Source organism: Lutra lutra, chromosome 11, assembly GCF_902655055.1.
Source record: "Lutra lutra chromosome 11, mLutLut1.2, whole genome shotgun sequence".
NCBI classification, from domain to species: domain Eukaryota; kingdom Metazoa; phylum Chordata; class Mammalia; order Carnivora; family Mustelidae; genus Lutra; species Lutra lutra.
This window is the reverse complement of record NC_062288.1, coordinates 91052154-91079905: the sequence shown is the minus strand read 5'-3', so window position 1 is coordinate 91079905 and position 27752 is coordinate 91052154. Positions and strand designations below refer to the sequence as shown.

The window sequence follows — 27752 nt, the reverse complement described above, 5'->3', positions numbered from 1 at the left end:
TTTAAAGTTTTTATGTATCAATTCTGATTTCTTAAACTGAATTTTTTTTACATATATATATATACACATACAATATATATGTATATATATACATATGTATATATATATACAAATTTAGTATGAAATATATATATATATAATATATATATATTTTTTTTTTTTTTTTTTTAAGATTTTATTTATTGGGGCACCTGGGTGTCTCGGTGCCTCTGCCTTCGGCTTGGGTCATGATCCCAGAATCCTGGGATCGAGCCTCACATCGGGCTCTCTGCTCAGCAGGGAGGCTGCTTCCCCCTCTCTCTGCCTGCCTCTCTGCCCACTCGTGGTCTCTGTCTGTCAAATAAATAAATAAAATCTTAAAAAAAGATTTATTATTTTTTATATATTATATATATATATATATAAATATAATATATAAATAATATAATATATATAATAAAATAATATATAAATAATATATATTATTTATTTATGACAGAAAGAGATAGCGAGAGAGGAAACACAAGCATGGGGGAGCTGAGCGGGGAGCCCAATATGGGACTTGATCCCAGGATGCTGGGATCATGACCCGAGCTGAGGGCAGCCACCTAACGACTGAGCCACCCAGGCGCCCCTGAATTATATTTTATAAAGCAAACAGTAGAGCTGCCCAATCTGGGAGATCATCACCAATGCATGAAGCTACCAACGCACTTCTTTCCCATTATTATAAAAATTATTTATACACTTGGTAGAACCAAGAATATAACCAATATTCTTTAATAGGCAGGGGAATAATGAACTCAAGAATGTCACAACAAACTTAGACAATATCCAGATTTTTCTCACCATGACTACTACCATTGACTTTAAGCAGGCTGAAACAGTAGTGGGCACACTGGGGCCCATTGGCCAATCCCTGGAGCATTTTCAAATAAGGAATGTAAATCGTTGGAGGCAATAGGTCACCCATTTGCCTAACAAACTTTGACAACACAACCTGAAATAGGGAAAAATCAATAGTTTACATAAAGCTTATCTTAATTTTAAGGTAGCATGGACTAGCTAATAAAGACTACATATGAACTAAAACTAAGTGCTCTGATTTAATAATCTGGTATTCTACTTATGAAACATTTTTTCAAGATCATCATTAGCAATTTAATGCAATTATAGAATACTTTTGTGAACATAAAGTACAATGTTTTTAAAACCTCTCACTGTCACAGAATATAAGACTTCTTACACTTTTCTCTTTTTTTAAATCAACGTATAGTGTATTATTTGCCCCAGGGGTACAGGTCTGTGATGCATCAGTCTTATACAATTCACAACACTCACTAGCACCCACCCTCCCCAATGTCCATCACCCAGACACCCCATTCATCCCAGCCCCCGCCCCTCCAGCAACCCTGAGTTTGTTTCCTGAGGTTACAAGTCTCTTATGGTTTGCCCCCCTCTCTGGTTTCGTCTTGTTTCATTTTTCCCTCCCTTCCCCTATGATCTTGTCTTGTTTCTCAAATTCCTCCTATCAGTGAGAATATGGTAATTGTCTTTCTGATAGACTTTTTCACTTAGCCTAATACCCTCTAGTTCCACCCACATTGTTGCAAATGGCAAGATTTCTTTTTCTGATGGCTGCATAATATTCCATTGTGTGTATATATACCACATCTGCTTTATACATTCATCTGTTGATGGACATTTAGGTTCTTTCCATAGTTTGGTTACTGTGGACAAGACTACTTACATTTTAAACAGTAAAGCAATGGAAGAAATTGACTCCTCTAAAATTAACCAGCAAAGTCAGACAGCAAAGTCAGATATACTTGGAAACCAAGGTTCCTGAATCCCAGTCAAATTTAGTATGAAGACCTAGGAACCTGAAAGAATTTTGGATGCTAACCTAAGCATACTGTTTTGTGTTCAGCCAATGCCACATTCCTACATTCCTGTTCTGTAAATCCACTTCTTAGTTTTTTCTTTTATCTTGCTTATTCCTTAAATCTAATAACAAACAAAAATACTATTCAGACATTGAGGCTCATTGGTTGGAATTCAGAACTGAAAATGTTACAGATCTCTGGAAATCATTGTAAAATCTATTAGGTATAAGTCATTTTCTAATTAGTTAGAAAAATACCCTTTTTTTTTTTTTAAGATTTTATTAATTTATTTGTCAGAGAGAGAGGGAGAGAGAGCGAGCACAGGCAGACAGAATGGCAGGCAGAGGGAGAAGCAGGCTCCCTGATGAGCAAGGAGCCCGATGTGGGACTCGATCCCAGGACGCTGGGATCACGACCCGAGCCGAAGGCAGCTGCTCAACCAACCGAGCCACCCAGGCGTCCCCAAAAATACCCTTATTTTTAAGAGATATCTATTTACCCAGGAAAATGGGAAATGCCATGCTGTCTATAACTTTAATGTACTCCAGCAAAATCAAAGTAGTAAAAATAGCAGTAGTAAATGAAGCAAACAGGGCAAATGTTAACAGCTATTAAAATGCTGGGTGTTCATTATAATTATTCTCTCTTCCATATGTTTGAAACATTTCATAATATATTTTTTTAATCTTCAAAAAATTTTAATAAGCCCTTCTCTAAAACATTTTTATAAATGGGGAGAAAAACAATGTAAGATATGCAGTAAAGAGAAAAGGTACCTGATCCCAGACTCTAGCATAACTGAAAATTATTCAACATGAAAGCTTCTAGAAGAGCAAATCCCAAAAAGATGAAGATAGATACTACAATCCATCTTATTTGCTACTGCCTATCATACTTAACATAGAATAGAAAATGGACTTTTTCCATATCATCTATTGATATGGATGGATCAATATGATATTGATCATAGGCATTTTGTCATCAATTCTAACTTCTAAACCTTTCCTTCTATTACTTATATCTCTCCTATCTTCCCTAACTTGTTAATAATGGTATATTGAGGGCACCCAGCTGGCTCAGTCTGTGGAGCATGAGACTTTTGATCTCAGGGCTGTCAGTTCGAGCCCCACACTGAGTGTAGAGTTTACTTAAAAATAAAATCTTAGGGGCGCCTGGGTGGCTCAGTTGGTTGAGCATCTGCCTTCAGCTCCAGTCATGGTCCCAGAGTCCTGGGATCGAGCCCCGCATCGGGCTCTCTGCTCATCGGGGAGCCTGCTTCCCCCTCCCTCTCTCTGCCTCTCTGCTACTTGTGATCTCTGTCTCTCGCTGTCAAATAAATAAAATCTTTAAAATAAATAAAAAATAAAATCTTAAAAAAATAAATTAAAAAAGGAATGATGTATACTGGTTATTGTCATGCCTGTTGAGGAAAGACTAATATTAATACCACGAGAAGTCAAATAAGTGACACATAGAAAGACTATAGACACCTGTCTACAATTGGACACATACCTAGTATGTTACAAAAGGCTAACTACATAAATGATCAGAACTTAGAGTTTCAAATTTCCTTAAGAAAACAGTATACATTTTTAAGTGACACAAGTGGTCATTGTGTTAATGGCAGTAACATCAGGAAATAACATTTGTTCATGGTTCAAGACTCCCAATTATCATACCAAGGCAGAAAAGTAAGAAAACGAAGAGCTCACCTGGCGTTGAGGGGGTCGCTGATGAGCGACCCCAAGGTAAGAACCCATGATCGTGGAAGTCTGAAGAGGCTCTGAGGGACACCAATATTCGAGAGCAAGCTCCAAATTAAAAGGGTTCTTTTATATAGCTCACCAATCTGCAAAATGTAAGCAAAACTGAGTGAAAATGCCTTTAACTCAACAATTACTTTTAAATGAAAATTTACATTTTTATGGAATTCACTTGTATATTTAAGACATTAAAACCAAAACTTTTACTTTTTGTATTTTAAGACATTAAAACTGAAACTTTCCACAGTTACGGAGTAAATAACGGAAGGAGGGAGAGATGACCGTTCATCCAGTGTAATGGCTTACCAAGAGCATTAAGTGTTCCAGATCTCTTCTAAGTGAAAGGGGAGGTTCATTACCCATCTGCATACTCATATGAATTATTCGAGCATCTTCATCTGCCCGATTCCTCAACTGTTTCACCTATTAAATACATTACAGACAGCTTAGTATGGAAATTTAGTATATAGGTCAATAACACTGAAACCCAGCAACTAAGAGTGGTTACATAATAGAAAAACTGTTTAAACATCTATTCCACTTTAATGACATGAAGAAATATACCAGGAATTGTATGATACCACTATCCATAATTTATAATATCTTAAAACGTCAAAGCATTTTCCATTACAGAGAAGTCGAGTTTTAAAACTGCAGTGTTGCTTGAAAGGAACATTACTGACATTTTGGGCAAGACATTTCCTCACTGGTTTGGATCATCCTGAATACTGAAGGACAGTTTAGCATCTCTGGACTACCTACTAGCTACCAATAACCCCACCAAAGATATTATAACAAGGAAAAGTGGTGCCACTAATTTTCCAAACACTCTCTGGTGGACATTACTGCACTGGCTAAGAACCATTACCTTGTAACATTTGTGTGAACTAAATGTCAACTGATATAAGAAAATACTCCCTTTTATTTATTTATTTTTTAAGATTTTATTTATTTATTTGAGAGCGAGTCAGTGAGAGAGAGCAAGAGAGGGGAGAAAGGGGGCTCCTGGGTGACTCAGTGGGTCTCTGCCTTCAGCTCAGGTCATGATCTCAGGGTCCTGGGATCGAGCCCCGCATCAGGCTCTCTGCTCAGCAGGGAGCCTGCTTCCCCCTCTCTTCTCTGCCTGCCTCTCTGCCAACTTGTGATCTCTGTATGTCAATAAATAAATAAATAAACCTTAAAAAAAAAAGAGAGAGAGAGAGAGAGGGAGAAGGTCAGAGGGAGAAGCAGACTCTCCATGGAGCTGGGAGCCGGACGCGGGACTCAATCCCTGGACTCCGGAAGCATGACCTGAGCTGAGGGCAGTTGCTTAACCAACTCAGCCACCAAGGCACCCAATACTCTCCTTTTAAAAACAAAACAAAAAGAGCTAGACAAACCCACAATTAAAGATTTCAATACTCCTCTCTCAATACTTAATCAAACAAGTATACAAAATCTGTAAGGACGTGGAAGACTTAACACTGTCAACCAAATTTACCTACTGGCATTTACAGAATACTCCACAGAACAGCAGCAGAATATAGATTCCTTTCATGTGTGCACAGAACACTTTCCAAGATATGTCATATTCTAAATCATAAAACCTCCCTCAACCAATTTAAAATAAACTGAAATCCTATAAAGTATGTTCTCTGACCATAACAAAAATAAACTAGAAATCAGTTATACTGAGATACCTGGAAGCCCCCAAATATTTAGAAATTAAACAATACTTCTAAATAACCCACTGATGAAAGAAGTCTCAAGGAAAATTACAAAACATTAAATTGAACGAAAAAGAAAACACGTTATCAAAATCTATGTGACACAGCTAAAGCAATAAAGATAAGTGTGTAACATTAAATATTTGTATTAGAAAAAAAGTTTCGGGGCGCCTGGGTGGCTCAGTGGGTTAAAGCCTCTGCCTTCGGCTCAGGTCATGATCTCAGGGTCCTGGGATCGAGCCCCACGTCGGGCTCTCTGCTCAGCGGGGAGCCTGCTTCCTCCTCTCTCTCTGCCTGCCTCTCTGCCTACTTGTGATCTCTTTCTGTCAAATAATAAATAAAATCTTTAAAAAAAAAAAGTTTCAAATCAATAATCTAAGCTTCTACCTTAATAAACTGAAATGAGAAATGCAAATGAAGCCCAAAGCAAAAGAAAGAAAATAATGTAGTGCAGAAATCAGTAACAGTGAAACAAAGTATTAGAAAATCAATGAGGCCAAAATCTGGTTGTTTAGAAAGTTCAATAAAATTGATACACTTCTGGCCAGGTTAATTGAGAAACAAAAAGAGAAGATGCAAAAAAAAAAAAAAAGAGAGAGAGAGAGAAAGAGCAAGAAGATGCAAATTACCAAAATTAAGAATGAAAAAGGAAACATCATTACAGATCCTACAGGCACAAAAAATATAATAAAGGAATATTAGCAATAACTTTATGTTAATCAATCTGAATAAAAAGGACAAATACACTGACAGACACAAACCAAAGCTCACTCAAGAGACAGATAACCTAAATAAACAAAATTTCAAAAATGAAAATAAATATTGTTTAAAATCTTATAATTTTTAAATTAAAATATAAATATTAAACATTTAATTTTAATTGTATTAAATTTTTATTTGGTTTATATAAATATATATTTTTTATATTTATATAATTATATATTTATATTATATTAGGTAATTATATATTTATATATTTGTTTTATTCTATTTTTATATTTATTATATAATCAATATATAGTATATATGTTATATAATTAACATAACAAATTATATAATTAAATTTAATAAAATTTAATTAAAATTTTAATTTAAAAAAGATATATTGGGGCGCCTGGGTGGCTCAGTGGGTTAAAGCCTCTGTCTTCAGCTTGGGTCATGATCCCAGGGTCCTGGGATCGAGGCCCACATCGGGCTCTCTGCTCAGCAAGAAGCCTGCTTCCTCCTCTCTCTCTGCCTACCTCTCTGCCTACTTTCTCTCTGTCAAATAAATAAAATCTTTTTAAAAAATTTTTTAAATATATATATATATATATATTAAAATGAAAAATTTTAAATTTTTTTAAAAATAAAAATATTGGGGCACCTGGCTGGCTCAGTGGGTTAAAGCCTCTGCTTTCGGCTCGGGTCATGATCCCAGGGTCCTGGGATCGAGTCCCACGTCGGGCTCTGCTTCAGCAGGGAGCCTGCTTCCCCCACTCTCTCTCTCTCTGCCTGCCTCTCTGCCTACTTGTGATCTCTGTCTGTCAAATAAACAAATAAAATCTTAAAAACAAAAATATTTAAAATATTTAAAAATAAATAAATAAATTTTTAAAAAAAGAGACAGATAACCTATATGCTCCTATATCTATCAAAGAAATTCCAGTATCCCCAATTGTGTGAATTCACTCTTCATACTATTCAAGCCATTTATGATTATCTTTCCATAATCAAAGTCCCATCTGGACTACTGATTAGGAATCACTTAAGTCTTAACCTTTCTACAGCCTCGTTTCTGCAAATGTAAAATGAAAGGATTAACACACTTCTTCCTATTCCAAAATTCTGTGATGTTAATCTACCAAGTCCTTCCAGGTTATTGAGGGTTCAAGTTATCTGTTAAAGTATTCCTTGACTATTCTAATCCTGAGGGAACTATTCTTAGACTATATAAATCCATAAGTTTACTGTCTATGCTTCTCATTTACTTACTGTTACTACCTAATCTCTCTAACTAGATTATAAATTCTTTACTGGTAAGGAATGAGTCTCCTACTTGTCTTCTTCACAACTCCTAGTATAGTACCTGGCACATGGGAGAAATTCAACAAACATTTAATTTATTAAAAAATGAATAAGCACTTAACACTTTGATTGTTTGTTGCCACTTGAGGTAATCTTTCCATTTACCTTATGTGCTTCAGGGGAGGGGGTATATGAGCTGAACTGTACAACAGCATTATTATAAGCATAGGTTCTTTAGGGGGGCTTTTTAAAAATATACATACATAAAAAGTGAGTCCATAGGGCTTTTCTCCCTCATTTATTTCCTGACCCCATTTTCATGGCTTCCTTGGCACAAAGCTGCACAAAAAGCTTGTTTGTTCTTAAGAAACTGTCTGAAATGACTCTAAGAATTCTTTTTTCGATCGAAGTTACAGCTCAAACTCTTAATTCGAATGTAGTCTTTGCATTTGTTTCTTAAATCCATTACATTACCTGTATCCAATGCAGAAGTTCACTTATACACTGTAATTAAGAGTCTATACAATTATCTATAAAACTGAGATTTTCCACTATGCCTCTTCCAAATCATGTATAATATATAGACAACCTAAGCATTGATTTTGGGGTATCATGGCATTAATAATTCTCTACCCACAGAAATTTAACTATTACTCTCTCCTTATAAGCTATTCTCAGTATCAAATATCTTGTTCTTTTAGCTTAGTCTCAATTAACAGGTCTTATTTCATTTTCATGAATAACTAATTCAAAAGCTGTAACACAATTATTGTCAAATCATAGTCTACAAAAAAAATGTTATTAGTTTCCAAAACAAAGTTAATTTATCAGTTTTATTATTTCATAAAATTTTTCTACTACTTTTTTACTTATCTTACATTATTATACCTACCTTCATTGGCATAAGCGCAAGGAAATCTGTGATGAGATTATGGATTCTACGGATATAAAATTCCTCCTGATAGAAGTTTTCTGATACCACTACCGATTCAGTGAGGAACAAGAAAACATTGTCAGCAATTGCGAGCTCTGCCATTGCTTCATCTGCTTCTGTGAATTCAGCCAGGGCTGGAAATATATTAGGAAAACAGCATGGAGGAAAAGTTATTAAACTAAATTATACTATCTCAGAATACTCTGTTGATGTTTCAAAACTCAGGTATCTTCTCAACCTTCAAGCATGTGCTATGCACAAAATAAGACTGTATTACTGTAACTGACTCAAAAACTCAAAAGAGCTAGTGAAAAAGTACATTAGAAAACCACATGCTCAGGGCACCTGGGTGGCTCAGTCAGTTAAGCATCTGCCTTCAGCTCAGGTCACAATCCCAAGGTCCTGGTAGCAAGTCCCGCATCAGGCTCTCTGCTCAGCAGGGAGTCTGCTTCTCCTTCTCCCTCTGTTCCCCCATCACCCCCCACAGCTTGTGTACATGCACATTTTCTCTCTGTCTCAAATAAATAAGATCTTTAAAAAAAGAAAAAAAAAGTGCTCTTCACAGTAACATCATGAGCAATAAAAAATTACTTCAGAGATATATTATGTAACACTGATATAGTCAGGGAGTTATTATCAAAACATTAACATATGAAAATGATGTTAAGGTTCTAATCTCAAAGAGATGAACTAGATCACTCAGAAAAAGTCGTCACAGCTCATAAGTGAGACCAAGACCTGAACACGACCACATTAAGTAACTCATCTAATTTGATAACAATGTAATAAAAATTGAAAAACTAAACCTTAACCTAAAGACAAACTGGTCTATTTGTAACTTCTTTTAGCTTTTAGTTTAAAAAAATTCAAACAGGTATCTGAAAATAGACCAATATAATGAACCACCACAAACCCCATTAGCTAACTTCGACGTTATGCATTTATGATCATAATTCATCTAGATCTCCATGCATTCCCAAATGAGATTTAAGCAAATGCCAGATAATTTAACACTTCATTTGTAAGTATTTCAGTATACAACTCAAAAGAATACTTTAAAAACAAAAGAAAAATTGGGTGCCTGGGTGGCTCAGTGGGGTAATCATCTGCCTTCAGCTCAGGTCATGATCCCAGGGTCCTGGGATCGAGCACCACATCAGGGTCCCTGCTCAGCAGGAAGCCTGCTTCTCCCTCTCCCTCTGCCACTCCCCCTGCTTGTGTTCTCTCTAATAAATAAATAAAATCTTTAAAAAATAAAGAAAAAGAAAAAGAAACCATTACATACAAATAACATTATACCTTAATACCATTATATCTTAAAAAAAACAATTTCTCAGTATCAAATATCCACACAGGAATCAAATTTACAACTATCCCATAAATGTTATAAAAGATTTCAGTTTGGGTTTTGCTTTTTGCCTTTTTGAGCAATTTGTTTGCTTGAATCAGGATTCAAATAATATCTACAGATTATGTTTGAGTGATAAACCTATAGACTCCTTTATCTTTTGTCACCTGCCCTTTATTCACTGGACTTTTCTTATAGTTTCCACAATGTGGTTTGATACCCATCCCAGTGGTATAGTTAACATACTCCTCTGTCTGGTTACACTAAAAAATTGGTAGTTTGATTTAAAGACTTGATCTGACTTACATTCAATTTTGTTGGTAAAAGTATGTCACAGGTGCTACTGTGTCCTTCCATCAAGAAATACATTGCTCGCTTCTTTTAAAACATAAAACTGCTAGTTACTTTGAGGTAATCTGGCTTCGGAAAAGAATTACTATGTAGTTCTTTCTACTTGAGCGTCATTAAGACCAAATACAGAGAGAAAAAAAAAAAAAAAGACCAAATACAGAGTGTGCTACTCAAAGTACACTTTCATTGCCTTGAAAAGGGTCAGGAAAAGATACAAGCCAAGAGTTTCAACCAGAGGAAAACAGATGGGTTTTTGTTTTATTTTGCATTTTGAAATAAAGGCTGCTTATCTATGGATACCATACCTACCCCTTGAGAATGAAATAGTTTAATTCTTTATGACTAATACTTATTATTAAAATTACTAATTAAAGACTAATAACAATGACTCATTACAAACCTTCACTTGAACTCAGAAATACTGGAATTGAAATCACATGATGATCAATTTAAGAACTATTACCTGAAGACTATTTATTTAGGTAATAAAGCAGCATTAATATATTAATGTAAATTGAGTGTTAATGCCTAAAAGTTTTTTGAAATTTTGAAGTTAATAAAGTTTCAAACACTATAAATTAGTGAACATGTTGCTAAATTCTTCAGAAGTCTATGAAAACAGTAGTAACTAATTCTTCAAAATTCCTATTTTATTAAAAATTTGTCTGGGGGTGCCTGGGTGGCTCTGTGGGTTAAGCATCTGCCTTCGGCTTAGTTCATGATCCCAGGATCATGGGATGGACCCCTCACCGGTCCTGCTCCTTGTTCAGCGGAGAGCCTACTTCTCCCTCTCCCCCTCCCTTTACTTGTGTTCTCTCTTTCTCTTTCTGTGTCAAATAAATAAATAAAATCTTCAAAATTATTTTTTTGAGATACCACTATTTCAAACTTTACACTCAAGGAAAAAAAAGAAGCAAAGAATCACTGGCTCTAAGGGAAATTTCATAAAAGTTCTTCCAGGGGACAGGGAAAAACTGTGTATTTCACCGCATTCCAAAGCTTCATTTAACGCAACTCTAGATACCTTCCTGTGCTCATGCTTATATATATCAAAGATACCTCTTTCAAAATACCATTAACGTTGATAAGTTCTTTCTCGTAACTAAATTACCCACAATCAATTTACCCGTCACATCAGGTAGCTGAGATATTCCTCTCAAGGCCAGTGCCCAGGCAAGTCTAACAGTGGCTTGCAGCCCAGGCAGTTTCCAAAGCTGTGAGTCTTGAAGGCGGGAGTGAATTGTTGCGATGTACTGTCTTTCTGTCAGCAAAGGAAGCTGATGAATCATATCTGAAAACACAAAAATCGACCACTATACTGAAAAGTGGAGAAATTCTCACTTTTGATAGACAGGAATAATGTCTAAAAATCAGAAAATCGAAGTACTCTTATCAAATAACTGTGACTAATTAACAGTAATGTTTGAACAAACCAAAAAAAAAAAAAATTCCACCGCAAAAATCATATGCAAACTCAAAGTGGCAATTGACAATAATTCTAAATTTTAGTTCTATTTTTTCCATTTTTTTAATAAGTGTACTACAAAACTTTTAAAAAACAGTTAAAGAGCCACTCATTTCTTCTGTATTTAAATTCTAAAACATATTGGGGCAACTGGCTGGCTCAGTCTCTTGATCTTGGGCTTCTAAGTTCGAGCTCCACATTTGATGTAGAGATTACTTAAAAATAAAGACTTTAGGGATGCCTGGGTGGCTATGACTGTTAAGCCTCTGCCTTTGGCTCAGGTCATGATCTCAGGGTCCAGGGATCAAGCCCCTGCATCGGGCTCTCTGCTCAGCAGGGAGCCTGCTTTCCCAGCTCTCTCTGCCTCTCTGCTACTTGTGATCTCTGTCAAATAAATAAATAAAATATTTTTTAAAATAAATAAATAAAGACTTTAGCTCTCTCTCTCTCTCTCTCTCTCTCTGCCATGTGAGGACACAGCGTGGCCACCTGCAAGCCAGGAAGACAGCCTTCATCAGGACCTGACCGTCCATGTTGGCATCTTAATCTTTGACCCTCCAGGTTGGCATCTTGATCTTTGACTCTCCAGCCTCCAGAACCACCTGGGTGGCTCAGTGTATTAAGCGCCCAGCTCTTCATTTTGGCTCAGGTCACAAACTCAGAGTCATGAGATCAAGCCGCTCTGTGCTGAGCATGGAGCCTGCTTAAGAGTCCCTTCTCTTGGGGCACCTGGGTGGCTCAGTCATTAAGTGTCTGCCTTCAGCTCGGGTCATGATCCCAGGGTCCTGGAATCAAGCCCCACATCAGGCTCCCTCCTTAGTGGAAGTCTGCTTCTCCCTCTCCCACCCACCCTGCTTGTGTTTCCTCTCTCACTGTGTCTCTCTCTGTCAAATAAATAAATAAAATTCTTTAAAAAAAAAAAAAAAAAAAAAAGAGTCCCTTCTCTGTCCTCTCCTCTGTCCCCACCACGGCTTATGCATTCTCTCTAAAAAAACAAAAATACAAAATCTTTAAATCAATAAATAATAAAATACAAATCAATGTCATTTAAAGATTAAGAAAGATATAATTTGGGGCACCTGGACGGCTCAGGTTGTGGAGTGTATGAATCTTGATCTCAGGGTTTGTGAGCCTGAGCCCCATGTTGGGTATAGAGGTTACTTAAAATAAAATCTTTAAAACAAAAAAAAAAAAGAATTTTACTAGATAAATAAATGCCTCAATTTAAACATCAAGCAAAAAACTGGCCAAAACAAAGATCCAAATTGCAAACAAGTATCTATTCTGATTATAACAAATGAAATTGCTAAATAATAATAATTTTCAATTTACAGTTCAATTATACTAGGGTACTTCAAACAAGCACAGGATTCTGAATAAATACTAGAATGGGAAACACCACTAACACCTAAGAATTCATTTATTTTACTTCATTATTTTCTTGTATTTCCTTCTGTTGTCAGTGGTTCCCAACCTTTAACCAAGAACACATTCATTATTTAATTTCCTGTATTTTAAGTCTTCATCTACAACTATACATGTACTAATAATTCACTTCTCCCATTTATTAATCAAACATGTACACAAAAAACAGCAATAAATTACAATTAAAATGAGTTAATATTAGCATTCTAAATTGATTAAAATTGCAACCTAATACAAAACCTTCCATTTTAGCCTATGAAACCTTCTAGGCATTTCATTTGGTTTTGAAAAGTCCCCACTTATCAGCTTCCATTAACACAGTCTACCCCTACTTAATTCTGTGCTTCATTTCATTCAAGACAGGATATCTGACAAATCCAACAACTGGCAGCATTCCTAGATGAGCACAGGTACCACTAGTCTGTGACAGGCAAAGCATTGTGTGACAATGTGACTGGAGGAAAGGGGTACTATGTTTTCCATAAGCCTTTCCCAATGCCTAAGGATGGTCACAAAACCTGAGTGGAAAATGTCTATTCTCCTTATATACCTACTGAGAGAACATGGCTGATGATACAATCAAAAGTGGACAGGGGATAACTGTTCAAATAAGTACGAGTATCTATGATGTTAAAAGGCAATAATCCTCCAATAATCTTGGGGAATCATTTAAGATCCTCATTTCTAAGCAGTAACTACAATGTTACCAAGTGACAATATAAATTAAAGAGGATATATTACTAAAAATGATAATATCCTCCCTTAGAATGTTTTCATGAAAGATTTGAAATGTGAATAATATAGAAAGGAACAAGCAATTAACTAGGAATGTAGAACTCATGACATATATTACCTAACTTTTACCACTCCCCTATTCCAAAACTGAAAAGGACAATAGAGATATCTAACAGCGTGCATATTTATAAAATGTGATCTTATATCTAAATATTCAAATACCGATGAATTACACGCACAGGAATACAGGAATAAAATACATAATTTTTTATTTTAGTAGTTAAAATAGTTAAAATAATGCCCTACTTAAACGTTACCTCCACAATTTAATCTGATTTTTTAAAACAAAGACATTAGTAGTACAGAATTCAATACCGTCTCGTTCCTCTGTGCTTTGTTCTATAAACTGATATCAAGCAGTACAGAAGCGCCATAAGAAGAGCCAATTCACTGCATCCAATGAGCCATTAGCCTCAACTGTCACTCTTTCCAAATGTCCAATAAGAAGTAGAGTGTAATCTTTGCCTAAAGGTGACTGACAAGCCCAGGCAAAAGGCTTTCTGCCAGAGACTGCCTGCATTCCTTGATGAGATCAGAAACCTAGAGATAAAATGTACGATTATCAGTATACATAAATCACAGTGAAGCCTGGTCTTATTTCAAAAAGTAACTACCTTTTACAAAGCTAACTAACTAAATAAAAATCTATCTGAATCCACAAGTAACTCTAAAGCTCACATCTAGAATTCTAAACAAACCCTATTATTAATTCCTTATTTACATCGCAACCTCCTTTATGCAATGACCAATTCCTTCAAGAGTTCATTCCAGAAAGAGCTACAATAGCACATAAGAGACTAGAAAAAAGTAGAAACAGTTGTAAGTCCATTTTGGATACAGATACCCACACATTTCAATGGGCATTAGCAATTTTCCTATGCCTGTGTTAGAATGTTCTAAATGCTATGACATCTCTGCCTGAGAGCCGACACAGATGACCATGAACTGATAACATTGAACCCTTGCCCTCTTTCGGTGTTTTTCACTGCCCAAACCTCTCTCTCGCTGTAGTTTCTCAAACCTCATTGTTCACATCAATCTGTGACACCAGAGTAAGGACTTTGTAAGTCAATCCTTGCTCCATCAGCTCCTCTGTAAAGCGTGTTGTCATGGAAACCAGCTCTGGACTGTAATGAAAAGAAATCAATGGAGAAAGTTACAAGGAATAGTCACGTCTATGCTTCATCATACAGATATAGCAGTTGTTCCTGACAATAACGTTTCATTACTGGAAAAGAAACAGAATGAACTGTAACTCAGATCTTTCCATCCTTGCTATATAATTAGGTGTGTCAATAAACTTCTAACCAGAAATTATTTTTATTTGTAAACAAAATAAAGCAGCTTTAATCTGTCACTCTTTATGGAACACTCAGTTATATTACTGATTTTATTTAAATTATACACACTAAAAGGAGAAATTTTTGTTATTTCTAATAATTAAAATAATAATCTGTCACGTAATTTCCAAAAAGCTCTGAAATCCTAAGAAAGCAAACAGACCTGAGTTCAAGGGTCCATGTTTTGCCTCGTCTAGACTGTACCAAGGCTTTCAGGGAGTTTGCAATGCACCGTTTTCCATCCCAGTATAAAAGAACAGCTACCAATCCTCTGGTGAGACCAGGAAAATGGTGGCTGTTGGTGCTCTCCTAGAAAAGGGAGTTAAGAAATAATTGGTAAGTATGTGTTTAGGAGGAGAGAAAAATTACCATACCAATGTTCAGTTCAGAGAAATCACAGAATTTCAGGGTTCTAGAGGCCGTAGGACTCCTCTACTTCAAACAGTGTTTTCCTCCTCCCACATCTTCAAGAAGCCACCCAATCTGTGCTGGAACACCAGCACTGACACGGAACTCACCGTTTCCCAAACTCTCAGTTTCACCTTCATCTACGATTTCCACATGCTGGTCTCACTTGGTCCACTGAATCTAATGATATTTAACGCCCATTTCCCCTCTTTCACACGAGATCTTTCAAATTTTTGGAAGGTTTTTCCCCTGAGTTTTCTCTGAAAAGTAAATAATCTATTCCTACGTTTCTAGTTCACTCGCCCTTTTAAACTGTTCGCCTTTGAATAAGTTCCACTTTTGTCTTTTTTAGTTTTGGTTTCATTTCCTGAGCCTGGTTGTCTTCTCCCCAAAACCCAATCACTCCACTCTCTCCAGTCCGCAAATTCATCTCATGGCTCACACCTCTATACAGGCCATTTTGTGCCTGGAAGCCTTTCGTCCTCCTGAGCGCATATGTATTCCATGTGACACGTGCCTACTCAGATTTCAACACCTAGTTCAGTCCTCATGAACTTTGTGAAGACTTCTCTGTACACCCTGAGGTCAATTTAATCCCTCTGCCTCTGGACCATACTAAATCTTGCATAAACTGGCATCAAGGCACTTTAATGTATAATTACTTGTCTCCATGTTTTTCTCAATTACTAGACTATGAGCTCCTTTACACTAGTTGAAGTTTCATTTGTGTTTCTATCCCTGGAGTCTTAACGCAGTGCCTAGCCCATGATAAACATAAAATAAATGTTTGCTAATGAAAGTTCTGAGTTAAACTCAAAACTCAAGCCTATCCAGTTAACATTTCTATAATAGGGCAGGAAATTACCTTCCTCCTTCTCAATAACATACTTCTTTTAATGCAGCCTTAGGTCAAAAAGGATTTTGGAAGCCACGTGATAACTTTAAACATATGAGACTTTCTTGGGGCACCTGGGTGGCTCAGTTGGTTAAGTGCCCAACTCAGCTTTCAGCTCAGGTCGTGATCTCATGGGTTGTGCGATCAAGCCTCTCATGGGGCTCCATGCTTCTCAGTGCAGAATCTGCTTGAGATTCTCTCCCTCTGCCCCTCCACCCACTGACATGCACACACACTCCGTCTTTACATGCAACTATTCTGCTTAAAGTCCCTGTCAGCAACTTCCACTGCAATTAGAATAAAATCCAAGTAATTTTCCTTGCCTACAAGACTGAATATAATCAGATTCCTGCTCTCTTCCTTAACTTCCTTTGCCCTCCCCTGTCTTTATGAGGCTCCTGCATCTTTTTACCCACGGTCTCTTTATTCTTTAGTGTGCCTTTGGTGTAACCTCAAGCACCTGCTGTTTGCTCTGCCTGGGTCACCCTTCCCCAATAACTCCGTACCTTGTCATCATTCAGGTCTCAGGTCAAGTGTCCCAGAGAAGCCTTCTCTAACTATCCTATTTAGAGTTGCCCCCCAGAAGCTCCCATATCTCTATATCACACCACCTTTTTAAATTTTCTGCCTAGCTCACAGTATTACTAAAATTATCTTATTCTAACCTATTCATTATCTGAATCACCTTCTCAAAAAGAACTCCAAAAAGCAGTGAACTTACTTTTTTACTCATTACATGACAATAAATTCTTTGTGCCATAAAATTGTGAGATGCAGCCAACGATTCTTTGCTAATAAATTACCGTGGAAAAGCCTATTTTAAAACAGTTAAATTACCTTTAACAATTCTAATCACTAAAGCCCTCCCATTAGTCAAAGATAAACAGAAGGAGACATTTTTTTTTTCTGTTTTTGTTTTTTTTTTTTTAATTTATTTTTTATAAACATATAATATATTTTTATCCCCAGGGTACAGGTCTGCGAATCGCCAGGTTTACACACTTCACAGCACCAGAAGGAGACATTTTTGAATATGGTTTTTTCAACTGAACTACTCTGGAATCTAAATGATACAACACTTGAAACCCTGAGTGGATGACTTCATGATTGTATACGGCCTCACGACAGATTCAGTGAAATGTCGACCTACCAGCAAGGAGAAGCTCCACAGCTGCCAGTTCTCCGATATCAAAAAGGTCACTAAGGATAAAGGCCTCTTTAATGAGCTGTTCAGGAAGAAGTCGGGTTCCCGGTTGACCCTGGATGGCGACTCCCTCTGTACTGGCCCTTCTGAACCTTTTCGTGCTGTTGGACATTTTTTGGCTACAATGGTAAAAATAAATAAAATCGTGGAATGAAAATCGTATACTGGAGACAAGGTCTTAAATTATTACCTAAAGAAGGTAATTCGTGGCAGGTAACATGATGGAAGAAGTACCGCTTATCAGACAATCTACCATTAGGCCTTTAAGACATGACACTTCCTATTACCTTCAACACTTATGCTGTTACTATCTTCTTAATAACTGCTTCTGCTAAATTCTGAAATACAAAATGTTGAGAAAAGCAAACCAAATAATACACTATTTTTCAAATTTGTAAAGAACATTTCCAATTATATATTTCATAAATAAAAACAATATGGTCTTCAAGTGAGAAATAACAAATAGATACATGAATTGTTGACTCAATTAGGAAGGCTAAGGATTGTTTATTAATATATTATGTAAAATGTAGTCTTAGTCCCAAAGGTCTTACTAGGTTCAAATATTTAACAAATGACATATGGTATAGAATTACTTGATGGATCATAAAATTTTAGAAATGTACATCTTATAAAAGGCCACATCAGTCTATTTAATCCAACTCCTCTACTAACAGATGGAAAAGCGGGCACCTGGGTGATGCAGTCAGTTAAGCGTCCAACTCTTTAGTTTTGGCTCAGGTCGCAATCTCAGGATCATGAGATCAAGCCCTGCACTGTGCTCCAGCCTCCATGCACCCTCAGTGCGGAGTCTACCTCAGATTCTCTCTCCCCTTCCTTCTGCCCCTTCCTGCTCGTGCTCACTCGCGCACTCTCTCTCTCTCTCTCTCTCACTTTCCTTCTCTCAAAAATAAAATAAATCTTTGAAAGAAAAAAAAATAAATAAAAAACAGACGGATGGAAAGGCTGATGCCAAGATAAGTCAAGTGACATCTGGTGCACATACAGCTCTAGTGGTAGAGCCAAGACTAGAACTCAGCTCACATGGCCCCCAGGCTAGGGCTCTTTCTACTAAAGACATCAAGAAAGGTAAAAAAAAAAAAGCTAAAAGCAAAAGGCCATTTCTGGTAACACAAACAGTTCTTAGATAGTCTTGTTAGTCTATAAAAGAAAATTATCAAACAGTAAGGAAAAGAACTTCCAAATATAAATTCCCTCCACTGAAGTACTCCATTCCTGGTTGAAAAGGATTTCAAGATGCGGTGATTAATGACATGCGAGAATTAATTAGTTTAGCTAATACAACTTACATAACATTATGAAAAGTTAAAATGTTGAAAGTGTACCTGGAAACAAACAAAATAATCAATCTTACTGAGCTTAGGTATATTAACTATAGGTCAGAAATTCCAAGGAGGCTCATATTTCTGGAATATACTAAACCTTCTAAATTGCATTCAAATATTGCTAAGCTATCTCCCCGCTAGAGATAAGTACAGTATAACATCTGTGGAGAACAAAAAGAAGAGAACAGCTGCTTCTAGAAAAATTACATTCATAGAGAAAACTTGAGCCAAGGACTATACAAGTTATGTATTTCATTCACGTGCATTAAGAATTTACTTGCTTGTCAACATTTTTAAAAAAAGCATATCCAAGAAGTAAAAAAGAAAATTTCCTACTGGGTTTCTGAACAGTGAGATGAAGTCAGGTTTGTGTTTCTTCAAAATCATGTCAAGAAGGTGGACGGCTTCAGGTTGTCTTCTCCAAAGAGCATTTCCCACTGTTTGCCAAATGTCTTTGTAAGGACCCCAGAGACTGGCAGCTTCAGGAAAAAATAAATGAAACAAGCATCATATAAAACATACATGTGGAAAATAGCGAAGTTACTGTCCATACATTTCAATTTGGTCACCATACCTACTTTAAAATATACAGAGTTATACATACAAATCAAACATTAATATAAAAGCATACATATCAGCCTTCTCAATCAACAATAAAAACATCCTTCTACTTAACTTAATATAACATAAAGTAAATCTTGACTTTACACTGGAGTATCTGCTATGGTTTTGCCACTTTATCAGCTATGTGACAGGGAGCAAGGAAACAACCTCTTTGAACTTCAGTTTCTGTACATAAATAATACAGCTATCACCTAAATCATAGGGTTGAACAGATTAAATGATATAAACTAGGGGTGCCTGGGTGGCTCAGTCATTGGGCGTCTGCCTTCGGCTCGGATCGTGATCCCGGGATCCTGGGATCGAGCCCCACATCGGGCTCCCTGCTCCGTGGGAAGCCTGCTTTCCCTCTCCCACTCCCCCTGCTTGTGTTCCAGCTCTCGCTGTCTCTCTCTGTGTGTCAAATAAATAAATAAAATCTTTAAAAAAAAATGATATAAACTAGATGAAATACACAACACAGTGCCTGGCATACTGCAGGCACTCAATAAATATAAGTGTTTTCTAGCCTCCCTATCATCCAAATAAAAGCAGGAGTAGAGGCAAAAAAGATTAGATTTTGTAAAACTTAGCAGCTGAAAAAAAGCACTTTATTTTGGCGGGGATACTAGCTATTAAAAATCAACATAGAAATATGGAACACTTCTAAAAATTTATATAAAAAGGATCACATTTTGATTTGTAAAGGTAATAATAGGAAGCAATACTGAGCTTCTGCTAGGTGCTACTGAGCATGGTTCTAAGCTTGTCAACACATAATATTTTATTTCAGAACACTGTGAGGACAGCACTACGTCTTCCTCCATTTTATAGATACAGAAATTGAGGCAGAGAGGTCAAGAAACTCACCCAAGGCCACACTGGATAGGTGGGTCATGAACCCAGGCAGTTTATCATCAAAATGTGCCTTAACTGCTGAACTATACTGTCTCTATACATAACACTTGGAAAACGAAAAGATTTGGGATGATACAGGTATCTCTGACACATCCAGTAAGCGAAGAAATTAAGATCACAACATCTAGACATACCTAGGTGAATTCAACTAAACTCAGCCAAATTTACTTATCTGAAAATGTTTTAAGCCCTTAAATAATAAAATATTACAGAGGAAAAGAGAAACAATTTGATCTTTAAAAACTCACAATTAAGTTTTACAGACAAAGCATACTTAAGTGAAAAATTTCAATAACAATACAAAAAAGTGAATATGGTTGTTGCCACAAAAGATCAAAATGATGGTCAAAAATTTTTAAGGGATGGCTACACTTGTGCAGCAATTTAGGGAAAATCTGGGTGACAAAGAGTAGCCAAGGGAAAGTAGGAGCTAAGGCTCAAAGACAGATGTGAAAGTGTAAAGAGAATTCACAGAGCCATAGTGACATTACAGGACTGGTGACTTTCAAACTATTTCCACTATAACCCATGGTAAGAAATATTCTATATCTCAATCCAGTACACAATTAGTGCAAAAACGAAAAGTTGTATATAAAATACTAATATTCATTCACTGTATCAGTGCATTCCAAATTTTTTATCCTGTTCACTATTTTATTCACTATATAAAATCACTATATTTGGGGCACCTGGGTGGCTCAGTGGGTTAAAGCCTCTGCCTTCAGCTCAGGTCATGATCCCGGGGTCCTGGGATGGAGACCCATGTCAGGCTCTCTGCTTGGCAGGGAGCCTGCTTCCCTTCCTCTCTCTCTACTTGCCTCTCTGCCTACTTGTGATCTCTGTTTGTCAAATAAATAAATTTTTTAAAAAATCTAAAATCACTATATTTATTTTAGACCCACTGTTTGAATAACACTCCCTGAAGACCCAAGTTTCTGTTTGCAAACAATCAAATATGGTACCTATATGTGTTTATAAAGACTCTGAAAGGGAAACTAGTCAAAACCAATCAGTCACTCCAAAAACGTGGAACTTATCTATAGCCTAGACTATTAAGGGTCGTCTGTAAACATGCTTAACTGCTGTCTGAGAAAAACACAAATCCAAATAAACCTACCAGGACAGGCAGGGCAGACTCTGCTGAGCACAGAGTCTACTTGAGATTATTTCTCTCCCTCTCCCTGGCCCTCCCCGCCCTGCCCCCACCTCACGTGCACACACACTCTCTCTCTCAAAAAAAAAAAAAAAAAAAAGAAAGAAAGAAAGAAAAAGAAAAGAATAAATTAAAAAACCTACCAGGGCAGTAAGATGGCATAATAATGTAACCTAATTAAATATGTTAAATGTTCATTGTCCTATGAACAGTGTTATCAGAAAAAGGCAATGCATTGGGGAAAATTTTTTTTCAGGGGGAATGTACTGGGAGAGGACAGACTAGTCAAACCAGATCATTCATTCACTCAACAAGTATTTACTGAGGGCTTTCCATGTGCCAAGGACTATCAACCAAGCAAGACAAACAGGATCCCAGTCCTCATGGAACTTTGAGATTGACACAGAGAAAGACGTTAAACATAGAATTCAGAAAACAATTACCAGTATAGTAAAAGATGATGAAGTAGAGTGCTAGGAGAACGTATAAAAGGGAGAACCTAGCCTAACCTAAACTGAAGATCAGGGCAGGAAGGCATAGGTCATTGGTGCAGGGACCTGGGGGATGGGAATCAGCAGGTCCAGACTTCATATCAACAGCAATCTACTCCCTGCTTTGCTTCCATTCTTGCAGATCTTCTGATTAAAAAATAGAACTTGTCATACAAATTTCTAGAGTAAAAAATGTGCTAACGAACCAACAAGAGTACCAGTGCAGATATACTTCCCATTAAAGATCAATAAACTGAAATACTACTTTACATATCTGTCTTTTCCGAATCTGATTAAAGAAAATCAATTGCTAGGATCCACTCAACTCTGGATACACTAAGAGTTCAGGCCTGCCAAAATGAGAACCTAACCGCTGGATTCTACTGATAGCCAGTGATGTACTAACTAGTTGGATGGTAACCAGTTAACTTCCCTAGAGATCATTTTCTTGGCTCTAACGACAAAAATAGAGTAGGTTTGAGTCCAAGATGCAATTTTTCCTATTAGTAAATAGGAAGTTCCAAGTAGTAGATGACAAAATGAAATGGGTACTATAGGGCAATGGTGTGGTTGCTGGACTAAATAGAACCACAGAAGTGTCAGGAACCAAGGATGACAGGTAAGTAAGCTGCTAATAAGGTGACAGAACCTAAAGTAGGATGAGGGCAATAAAAGCACAAGAAAAGGCCTGTTAGTAGAAAAGAGCCAGAACTAGCAACTGATTGGCACAGGGTACAAAACAAAGTATCAAGGGGAGTCTGGATGGCTTAGCTGGTAAAGCATGTAACTCCTGATCTCAGGGTTGTCAGTTCGAGCCAGATACTGGGTGTAGAGATTATTTAAAAATAAAATCTTAAAAAAAAAAAAAAAAAAAGAGGGGTGCCTGGGTGGCTCAGTGGGTTAAGCCTCTGCCTTCAGCCTAGGTCGTGATCCCAGGGTCCTGGGATCAAGCCCCACATCGGGCTCTCTGCCCAGTAGGGAGCCTGCTTCCTTTCCTCTCTCTCTGCCTGCCTCTCTGCCTACTTGTGATCTCTGTCTGTCAAGTAAATAAATAAAATCTTTAAAAAAAAAAAAAGAAAGAAAGAAAGAAAGGCATCAAAAACAACTTCCAGGCAAATTTGAAACTTGTCTTACCACAGGTATTTAAAAATTCTGAGCTGATAAAAGTAAATTCTCTTCTTTAAACAGTAACAATATATTGAGACACCTGGGCCGCTCGGTTGGTTATTCGTTCGTCTGACTCTTGATTTCAGCTCAGGTCATGATCTCAGAGTGGAGGGACTGAGCCCAGAGTGCAGCTCCGCACTCACCAGGGAGTCCGCTTGGGACTGCCTTTCTCTCTTTCTCTCTCTGCCCCTTCCCACCCACCTCCCACCAACCAGGGCATACACAGGGCACACACACACACACTCTCTGTCTCTCTCAAATAAAATTAAACAAATATTTTAAAATAAGTAAATAAATCGTTAAAATAATAAAGTAACAATATACAACAGAACCTCTGAAGAACCAATAAATTTCTTTGTATTAAACATACTTAGCATTATAAGCTGAGTTACAGAGAAAAATTCTAACCCCCTCCCCCCTTTTATGAAACCGAGAGGCATCCAGTAACTGGTCAAAAACTACCAAAAACCCCATGTATCCTGGCATCCTTAGTCTATCATTAACATCAACACATCACAGAAGGTAATTGCAACAGAGTTTTCATTGGCTTGTCTTTGGCTGACTAATTTTCATAAACACCTTTCTGTGATTACAAATGTAAAGAGGCTATAAATTCTTCCAAATTACTAAATATGTACTGGTGTATTTTTAACATAAGTGATTAGTTCATTTGAGAAATAAATCTTTAATGTTTAGGAATACCTCCAACAAATCACATTTATTCACTCATTTACCATATACTAGTTACTGGTAAGCTGTAATCATACAGCCAGACGTGAGGGTAATATCTAGTTTGACAAGTGCTATGAAGGAGAGATACTCAGGGCAAAAGATCACAGAATCAGGGAATATGATCAACTCAAGGAGGTCAGAAAAGGGAAGGATTCCTTGAGGAAGTGCTCATTAGTTGAAATCTGAAGGATCAAGAATAGAGTTAAATGAAGGGAGAAAGAAAGAAACATACATCTAGGAAGAGAGGACAGCATGTGGGTTCCCATGGTAAGAAGGAACACTGCCCATTTCTCCCTTCCCTCAGGCAACCAACATTCTTTGTTTCTATGAGTTTGACTACTTTAGGTATCAAATATAAGTGGAATGGGGCGCCTGGATGGCTCAGTGGGTTAAGGCTCTGCCTTCAGCTCAGGTCATGATCTCAGAGTCCTGGGTTGGAGCCCCACATCGACTCTCTGCTCAGCAGGGAGCCTGCTTCCCCCCCCCCCCCCGTCTCTCCTGCCTATTTGTGATCTTTCTCTGTGTGTCAAATAAATAAATAAAATCTTTTTAAAATTTTTTTAAAAATAAGTAGAATCATTCAGTATTTATCTTTTTATGACTGGCTTACTTCACTTAACGCAATGTTCTCAAGATTTATCTAAGTTGTAGCATATGACAGGATTTCCCTTTTAAGGCCAAATAATATCCCACTGTATGTATATACTACATTTTGCTTAGCCACTCATCCATCTATGCACATTCAGGCTGCTACCCTAGGATGTTTAATTAAATACAAATATATTCTGACTCAGCTGCAAAAAATGTTTCCTTTCTATGTTATCAATTAAACACTCCTGTCACAAGGCCTTATTATACAATATATATTCCTTGCAGTTGTTGGTAACTCCCTTTTCTCAGTCCTTAGGTGATTTATGTTTAATGATAGTACCTTGGAATGTGTACTAAAGAACAGTATATAATGACACATATAAGATCGAAGTCTTGTTTTTAAGATTACATCTGGGTATGAGACAGGACAGAAATATTTAGAACCTAACTTCATGACCAGCATTCATATATATGAAAACTCAATGTAATAAAATGAATTAAGTTGCGCTTAAGTAGTTTAAGCACCTAAGACTGGTTTACAGTCATTAGGTGTATAACCCTGGGGACGTTACTTAACTACCTTAAGCTTTTACTTCCCAATCTGTAGACTGGGGTACTTAACAACAGCTACTCCATCGGTGTACAAAGGGGATTAAATGAGATGATGCAAGTACGACACTTAGTCCAATGCCTAGGACATACCAGATGCTCAATAACATAATCCTTCATTGTTATAAAATAATTTATTACAGTGTTTCTGAAATGGCTTGATTTGTAAAATTCAGATTTAGACAACTTTACAAGAATATCGGTCCTGTGGAAAGTAGAACCAGCACTTTCACCCCTCCAAAAAAAGACTACATGGGGGGGGGGGGGGTGGAACGCCCAGTAAATACTACTCTTGAGTGAGATTCTCTACCAGCATTTACCACACAGACATGCTCTTATAATTGAATCTAAGAAGCTAACTGCACCTCATTCTGAGCAGGAAATTCTCCGTTTTCAAGACCATTCTACCCTGTGCAAGACTTTTGGCATCCTTGCCCCGCCCATTAGGCGCCAGGAATTGTGACAATCAAAATGCACCCACTCTTTCAAAAGCCTCTGGGAACGGTACCGCCCAAGGATGAGAATCAGCAAAAGAGGAACCCACCCCAAATCCTCCAGTGTCCTTCTGCTACCTTCTTGGTTCTACCTTGATACCTCTCCAAAGGCAAAGAGGGACGCGCCACAAAGGCAGAGCTCGGAGTCCTCTGCTAAGGCAGTGGCACCCCCCTCCCCAGCCACCTTCCAGGTTGCAAGCTTCATAATCAAAGACCCTCGCTTCCTACAAGACCGCCCAACATCCATTCATAAGGGGCTGTGCTGGCTACTCTGAAGTGGGAACTTTCGGCCCGCACTCGTGGCTAAAAATTATCTCGGGTCCTCTGGCCTCACTGCCAGAGACTTATATATCTTGGCGAAATCCGGGCCAAAGACACATAATGGGGTGGGGAGTTGAAGGGACCAAGCTCAGCCCCGGGCTGCAAGAGACTGCATGCGGGGTTCCAGTGGACCAAGCCTCGGTGCCTGCACACTAAACCCCAACTCGAGGACTGGAGCTGCAGCGCGGACGCGCGCCATTCAAACTGGGGAGGGGTGGGACTCTAGGCCCAGAGCTAGGGAAAAGCAAGCACAATACTCAAGTGAAGGCCTGGATTGCGAGGAACCTCACAGTCCGGGTCTTTCTCTAAAGAACCAACCGTCGCCCTGCCCCACTGATTCCTTTCTGCCCCGGCTGCCCTTACCCGAATTTACCGCCAACAGCGTCGCCATCTTGGAGGCGCACTAACGGAACCCTCCTGCCGCACGAAAGCCCCAGAAAAGGGTGAGGCTGCCCGAAATCATGCCTGAACAGGAAGGTATCACCCTGTCTCGGAATGGCAGTCTCGACGGACTCGGGCGGACAACGACTTGGAAATCTGCTGTAGGTCGCAGACGTAAATTTTGGCCGCGATATTCTTATTCAAATCAGGCGAAGGCAACCAGCTCGGAAATACGAGGTCCTCGATATGACGTTAGTCATGCGGTGCATTCTGGCCCTTGTAGTTTCTTTTTAATGATGATTGAAGTTTAAGTGTGACAATAAGACAACGAGACTAATTATTGAAATTAAGACTATTTGTGGTATTATAAAAGCCGTAAACTCAAGTCATTATCTCCATGTCAAATTAAAACTTCCTTGCATTTCTCTCTGAGGAGTGGAGTGCAAGGTGTGTAAATCTCAAAAACCATTTATTTATCAGTTATAAACTAAGTTTTTGTTACATTCCAATATACCAAGTGTATTGTGTCAACATAGTTGCATAGACTGAAACAAATCACAGTGAAACAAATCATAACTTTTTATTGTGACATTTTCAAATATATGCAAAAGTAAAATAATGAATGCTCAGCTTCAATCACATGGCCTCCACCCCTAACAGGGGAGATTTTTTTGAAATTTCCAGACATAACCTCTCATAAATACCAAATATTTTTCCTACCTAAACACCCCCAAATAGCTGGATTTTTTTTTTTTTTTTAAGATTTTTCATTTATTGGGCGCCTGGTTGGCTCAGAGGGTTGGGCCTCTGCCTTTGGCTCAGGTCATGATCTCAGAGTCCTAGGATCGAGCCCCACATCTGGGCTCTCTGCTCGGCAGGGAGCCTGCTTCCCCCTCTCTCTCTGCCTCCCTCTCTGCCTACTTGTGATCTCTGTCAAATAAATAAATAAAATCTTTAAAAAAAAGATTTTTCACTGAAAGAGAGAGATAAAGCAGGAGCAGGGGAGAGGAGCAGAGGGAGAAAGGTAAGCGAACTCTGGCTGAGCAGCGAACTGACATGGGGCTTGATCCCAAGACCTGGAGATCATGAGCAGAGCTAAAGGCTCATGCTGAACTGACTGAGCTATCCAGGGCCCCCAGATAGCTGGGTCTTTTCTTTTAGTTACTAAATTTTAGTTTACTAATTTTCAAACTAAAATATAAAGATTCATTACCATTTACTATCTATGCCAGACGTTGATTACAAATTTGACATTATCGGACGATGTAATAATTATTATTATGTTATCTCATTTAATCCCTGAAACAACTCTATTAGCAAAATGATGTTAATTAGGGGCACCTGGGTGGCTCAGTGGGTTAAAGCCTCTGCCTTCGGCTCGGGTCATGATCCCAGAGTCCTGGGATCGAGCCCCACATCGGGTTCTCTGCTCCATGGGGAGCC

The 27752-nt window shown here is 37.7% G+C and overlaps 1 protein-coding gene across 1 annotated transcript in view; it reads right to left on the bottom strand.

Moving 5' to 3' along the window:
* NUP205 (nucleoporin 205) overlaps positions 1–26442 on the bottom strand; it is an 85444-nt gene extending 59002 nt beyond the window's left edge. The window contains 18 exon segments of the mRNA XM_047694905.1: positions 829–979; positions 3578–3699; positions 3702–3714; positions 3935–4051; positions 8234–8409; positions 11101–11265; positions 13975–14006; positions 14008–14044; positions 14047–14154; positions 14157–14199; positions 14626–14679; positions 14681–14786; positions 15163–15290; positions 15292–15308; positions 17453–17588; positions 17590–17625; positions 19189–19331; positions 26292–26442. Of these exon segments, the coding sequence (XP_047550861.1) occupies positions 829–979; positions 3578–3699; positions 3702–3714; positions 3935–4051; positions 8234–8409; positions 11101–11265; positions 13975–14006; positions 14008–14044; positions 14047–14154; positions 14157–14199; positions 14626–14679; positions 14681–14786; positions 15163–15290; positions 15292–15308; positions 17453–17588; positions 17590–17625; positions 19189–19331; positions 26292–26319 (1612 nt within the window). The 5' untranslated portion in view covers positions 26320–26442.
* Positions 26443–27752: the final 1310 nt, after the last annotated feature.